At 54.3% G+C, this 6000-nt stretch overlaps 1 protein-coding gene across 6 annotated transcripts in view; it reads left to right on the top strand.

The window, feature by feature from the left end:
- Positions 1-839: 839 nt before the first annotated feature.
- The window catches only part of CRTC1 (CREB regulated transcription coactivator 1), a 46599-nt gene continuing 41438 nt past the window's right edge, over positions 840-6000 (top strand). For all 6 annotated transcript variants that reach the window (XM_032203623.1, XM_032203619.1, XM_032203624.1 and 3 more), the window contains exon 1: positions 840-994. In XM_032203623.1, the coding sequence (XP_032059514.1) occupies positions 869-994 (126 nt within the window). In that variant the 5' untranslated portion in view covers positions 840-868. The remainder of the gene's footprint in view (positions 995-6000) is intronic.

Here is a 6000-nt window from a genome sequence, read left to right as displayed (position 1 = left end):
CGATTACTGGAGGAACTGTTGCTCATCCTAAAAGAATTGCTAATGAATTTGGAGGTTTTTATTTTTTGTTTTCCCCTTTTTCACATGCTGCTGCATCTGAGCATGGGAAGGCAGACCTGAGGGTGTTTAAGGTTGGACATGGTGCTTAGGGACATGGTTTAGTGGTTGACATTGGTGGTTGGGTGATGGATGGTTGGACCAGATGATCTTGGAGGTGTTTTCCAACCTTAATAATTCTGGGATTCTGTGAAGAGGGGATGGGAATCCTGTTTGTAACCCTGTGGGGTTGTTCCTGGTATGGGATGCTCTGAGAACTGCTTCGCTCAGGCAATTCTGCCTCCTTTTTCTCATGGCGGGAAGACCCGAGCACCCCCTCAGTAATTTATGACAGAAAACATGAGCTACAGATTTTCATTTTATTGCTTAAAAACCACATGGCGCGTCCAAAATTCCCAATTTCTTCCTCACTTCAGGATCCCCCACTCCGCGGACAGACACGGGGCCACCTTTCCCTCACCCCCCCCCCCCAACCCTCCGAACCCTTCCCTGAGGCGCGAACGCGACCTCACCGCGCATGCGCCCCGCTCCCCCTCCCCTCCCCTCCCCTCCCCTCCCCTCCTCTCCCTCCCACCCCTCCGCGCACGCGCCGCGCTCCCCCCTCCCCCTCCCTCCCTCCCCGCGCACGCGCCCCGCCGCCCCCTCACCGCCCCCTCCCTCCCCGCTCCGCGCAGGCGCCGTGCGCGCCGCTCCCCCCTCCCCTCCCTCCGCACGCTCCGCGCCGCGCATGCGCCCCACGCCTCCTCCCTCCCCCCTCCCCCCCCCCCCCCCCTCCCGTCCGGCGCGGGGAGGGGGATGCGGACGGGGGAAGATGGCGGCGTCGAACAACCCGCGGAAATTCAGCGAGAAGATCGCCCTCCACAACCAGAAGCAGGCCGAGGAGACGGCGGCCTTCGAGGAGGTCATGAAGGACCTGAGCCTCACCCGCGCCCACCGGGTGAGGACGAGCCCCCGAAAATGGGGTGGGGGGGGGTGGGAGGTGGTGGGGGGCGGGGGGGCGCGCGCGCTGAGGCGCTGAGGGGGCCCCTCTGTGGTGACGGTGCTGAAGGGAGGGCGGAGGGGAGGGGGTGAGGAGGAGGAGGAGGAGGAGGAGGAGGGTGAGGGGGGGAGGAAGGGCGGCGCCCCCCCCCCCCCCCCGCACCTTGTCTCCCTCATTCTCCTCACGGAGCTTCGCCCCCTCCCCCCCCCCCCCCTCCTCGTTCCCCGGGCCGGGGGCAGCGGCTGCGGGCGGGGCGGGGGCAGCGCCCCCTGGTGGGGGCGGGAGGAGGCCTCGGGTCGGGGCGGGGGGCAGCGCCCCCCCCACCCCCCCCACACAGCCCCCATCCGTATGGAAAGGGGCTGGGAGGGGGCTGGGAGGGGGTTGTGAGGGACCCAGGGGGGTCGGGGAGGGGCTGAGGGGGGGCTGCGAGGTGCGGTAGGGCCCGGTCGGGGCCTGCGTGGGGTGTTTTGGGGGGGTAGGAGGATGGGGGGGGGGTGGGTTAGGGCCTCCTCGCCCCTTTCTAGGGCCTTGTCTGGGTGTGGGGGGGTCCCCATCTCTCAGCCGTTTCCAGGCCTGGCTCTAAGGGGGGGGTCCCCATCCCTCGCTCCTTGCCAGGCCTGGTTCTGAGGGAGCTGGGGGGGGGGCCCTGGGACAGGCCTGGCTTTGAGGGGGGGTCTCCATCCCTTCCCTTTGGCAGGCCCGGCTCTGAGGGGGGCTCTAATGGGGGCCTTCGTGTCCCTCACCCCTTGCCAGGCCTGGTTTTTAGGGGGGCTCTGAGGGGACTGTCCCCATCCCTCACCCCTTCCCAGGCCTGGCTCTGGGGGGGGTCCCTCTGCTCGCCCCCACACCGCGGCCCTAAGCCTTGCCTGCCCCCAAGGCTGCTGGAGCATCCCCGGGCCCTCAGCACCCCGGGGAGCTGCAGGACCCAGTGTCACCTCCTGTCCCTCCTGGGCCCTTCCGATCCCTCCGTGGCTCCTGGCGGCTCCGCAGAGAGCTAACGGCAGAGGGGAGGCGTTTGCCAAGCACAGGCAGCGTTTTCTGGTTCACATCCCCGGGTATCCCAGCTTTTCTGCGCCGTTCTCGTCTCACCTGCTCGTGTCGACGCTTTCGTTTCTCTTTTTAACTGTTGAAGGGAAATTTACAGCCTTGTTTGCGGCTGCAGGGGAACAAGAGAGCGCACAGTTTGGGTTCGCAGGAAAACCTGTGTCAGGATAGAGTCAATATTTGTTTGGAATCGATGCTGCTGCTGCTCAGGTGTAAAACAAAGGCACGCTGCTGCTGTCAGCCCCGGCGCGGGAAGGTGCGGGTCGGAGCTGCGCGTGCTGAACTGTTTGTTGATGTCTCACGCAGGATGCCGTGCTGGAGCTGCTGCTGGAGTCAGCTGAGAGCATGGCGAGGACAGGTTAGAGATGTTGGCAGTCACTGGACTCTTCTTGTTCCTTGAGCCTCTGTTGTGCCTCCGTAGCTCCGTGCCCTGTTTTTATTTTTTTGCCTTTTGGTGGCCAGTACCTGGCTACCACCGGAGAGCTGGATATTCTCGAGAGAGTTCTTGAAGCCTGCAATTAGAGATGGTCCTTCAGGTAGCTCTTACGTTTGGCATCCTCCTTCTGCGAGATAAGGATGGCCGTAGGTAAGGATCCCAGTTTGGTTTCTCCCAGATCTGAGCGTTCCTAGTCCAGGGTTTGCATCTGCAAACCCATTTTATTTTCAAGAACCCGGTATTGAGAAAAGGACCCAAGCTGAATAAGTTTGTCTGAGGATTCTGGGTACTGAAGTGATGGAAACACTGACCAAACAGCTGAGTAAAATGTCTCCTTTGTAGACTTTTTCTTCTAAATTCCATGATTTCATCGGTGTTTAAAATACAGTATAAAAGCAAAAAGGGGTTAAGCACAACTTTGCCGTTTGCTCTCATTTTCATTTGGCAACCAGCGCTTCGCTGTCAGTTCGAAAATGCGTTACTCAGTTTGTGGAAGCAGCCCAAAATTTCTGCTGCCTTTTCATTATTAGTAATTGTCTTTTTGCAATGTTTACCATCTCGTCTCTTTTATTGTTAGTTACTGGTCACAGCAGAGGCAGGGAACTACCGTTCCACCATTTCTGGTGCGTTCCCATGCTGTCCCTGAGCCTGCTTTGGGACCTCTTAATCTTCCACCTATTTTTGCTGCTCAGCCCACCTGAGATTTTTATGTTATATGATTTTTTTTCACCCAGGACAAAGCAGCGTGTGATGTTCCCCCTTTACTTGTGTATTGCAGTTGACAAAAAAAAATAATCCCTTTGCAAATGAAATCGCTTTGGCTTCCAAAGCATCCCCCAATTTTCAGGAGCAGCAGAGTCCTGGCTTGCAGCTGCCCGATGCAAAACGCGTTTTAGCTGTTCTGGGAGACGCAGAGCTTGCAAAGAGCCTTGGAGGTGGGTGGCTGATAGAAGCACTGGATCTGCTTAATTGTCTTGTGAGTGGGACCTTCGTGTTTATAATCCAGAGATTTCTGCCAGTCCCATAGTAACAAAGTGGGTGAGGAGAGGGGGAGTTTGTTCTGTGTGACTCCGGTATTTTGCTTGTGGTTCTGCTCCTCTCCTTTTTTTTTTTTTTTTCTTCATGTAAAGCGTGAAATTCTAGAACCGCACTGATTTCTGCCTTGGGGATGAGTTGTTTACCAGGGCCTACTCTCAGTTTCTGTTGTAACGCAGCCCGGTGCTGATTGCTGCTGCCTTTTAAAATTGCAATTAACAAAACAATAACGTGCGAGATGACACAGGTAGTGCTGGGCTCTTCAAATGGCGTTTGAAGGACTGAAGTTTTTAAAGCTTGTCACCTGCATTGTGGAGGCAGCTCTTGGTCGGTCAGAAACATTCTCGGCTCCCCAGGGCTGATTACCTATTTATTTATTTAAAATACACGTTGTTAAAGTCACTTACTTTTGAGGGATTTCAGCTGGAGCTGTGTTTGAGCTCCCTCTTATGGACTTTGCAGTGTTACCTTAAAAAGAAGACCCCCCCCCAAAAAGCCCTAAACCCCAAAAGCTGGAGCGCTGGGCTGACAGTGATGGTCCCGCAGCGAAAACGGGGAGGAAAAGAAATGAGGTGAGCAATGATGTTGGGAAACTTTCCTCAAAACTCCAGCGCTGCTTACACACCTGCCACATCCACGTGGCCCCCATGCAGGCAACTCGGGGAGGGTGTTTCAGCGAGCTCCTGCTTATGGCACCTCTCAGAAGAAGACCTCTGGTAATAGCCAATATTCCTCAGTGATGCAAAATTAATTTTCTCTGCTGCCAAGTCCTTAGCTCAGCGCCTTGTCGGTCTGTGGTGGTGCTGTGGCAGGGGCTCTCTGCGTCGTTTTAGGTGGCATCAGAAGTTGTGGGTGCCTGTGTTGCTTTTCAAGGTATTGAAAACTATGTGAAGTGAAAAGTATTTCACGTTCACATTTAAAATATTTTAAACCCGAATATTTTTACTATAAAGGTCCAGTTTTAAGTGTTTATTTCCAGCTTAAATGGAATGTAGTGGCGTAGCTCTCCATTGGTAGCCATTTGGCTGCAGTGAAATAAAAAGAAAATAGAGTAAAAACAACCCCTAGTTTGTATTCATACGTGCACAAAGGCACACACCTCTAATAAAATTAATACTTACGCATGAGGCAGTTATTTGTTTACCTGCAGCTGCTTGCTGCAGCAGAGATCAAAATCCATAGATCTTCATTAGATGCAGCTAGTATGCAAAACAGTATTTAAAAGCTTACTTACATCGGGGTCGTTAATCTGCAGTTTTAAAAATGATAAACGCTAACGATGGTGAGACGGTGTCACAGTGATTCCTGATGTCTTCAGGATGTTTTTGTTTAATAATTTGATTAAAAAAAAAAAAAAAAGAAATTCCTGGCTGCCTAACGGCATTTTCATACGACTGAAAGATATTAAAGAAATGCATCAAATTAGTTCTCAGCCCTCCGAGCTCAGCGCTTTCAGCTGGAAGTAGTTTTGTGCAAGCCAGTCGTGTTGGGAGTTCCTCTTGAAACAGAAATGTTGGACTTGGAGCTCTGTGCGCTGCTTTTTTGTCGCTGCTGCCCCAGCGGAGGGTTCAACCCCTGTGCCTGCCGTGTCCGGAGGAAGAAATGGGGCGCGGGGGTGTCCCCCAACAGCCCACCCCGGGGTGCTGCTGGTCTCAACCACGTGTCCCGAAATGGCGATGAGGCCTCGGTAGTTCTGCACAGGAATCCAAGTGAAAATGGGTGAAAAGGTAAAGCTGAGCTCCCCGCGGGGACACAAAGGGGCTCTGTGCTCCTGCAGCCGGCCTGAGCTGTCCAAGGTAAACACAGCGAGTCGCCTCTGATGTGCCACGCTGCCCAGCTCGTGTGCTTGTAGCAGCATAGTATCGCTGCTGGTAAACCACGTCGGGGGCTTGTTGTGTTATTTTTTCGAAGGAGATGACGACTTTTTGATTATTCGTCATTAATGTGCGTTACGGCTGCTCGCAGACGGAACCTTTCTGCGCAGCGGCCAGCTCCTTCTGCTCTGAGGATCTGGATCTGGCAGAGGTAGGGATGGTCCGCGGGCACGTGGGGCTGTGAGCGTGCAGCTGATGCCTGGCACTGCCTTGTTGGGAGCTCACCGGGTGAACGGGTGGAGCTCTGCTCAGCGTGCTGCAGTTCGGAGCTGTCTTTAGCTTCAGCCCTGGAGAATATTTGCAGAAATTTGCATTTGTGGAAATTCTGTAAGAGCGTGAACGGATTTGTAAGGAGTTTTGTAAGAACTTTGTAAGAATGTGTTCTCAGAGCTACGTGCAGCCAGCTCTCCCAGCTATTTGAGGGTGATTTGGGGTTTTCCTCCGAGTGAATTACACACCCACAGAGCTGTTCTTGCAGAGGTGAGCTCTGCTCACAGTTAAGATCCTGAGTGGTTTTAGGGCTGGGTACTGATTTTTGATTTTTTTATGTCTGGTATTTACAAGTAGAGGTACGA

This window comes from Aythya fuligula, chromosome 26, assembly GCF_009819795.1.
Source record: "Aythya fuligula isolate bAytFul2 chromosome 26, bAytFul2.pri, whole genome shotgun sequence".
Classification (NCBI taxonomy): domain Eukaryota; kingdom Metazoa; phylum Chordata; class Aves; order Anseriformes; family Anatidae; genus Aythya; species Aythya fuligula.
Note: the sequence above shows the minus strand (reverse complement) of the source record. Positions and strands in the feature narration are given on the sequence as shown.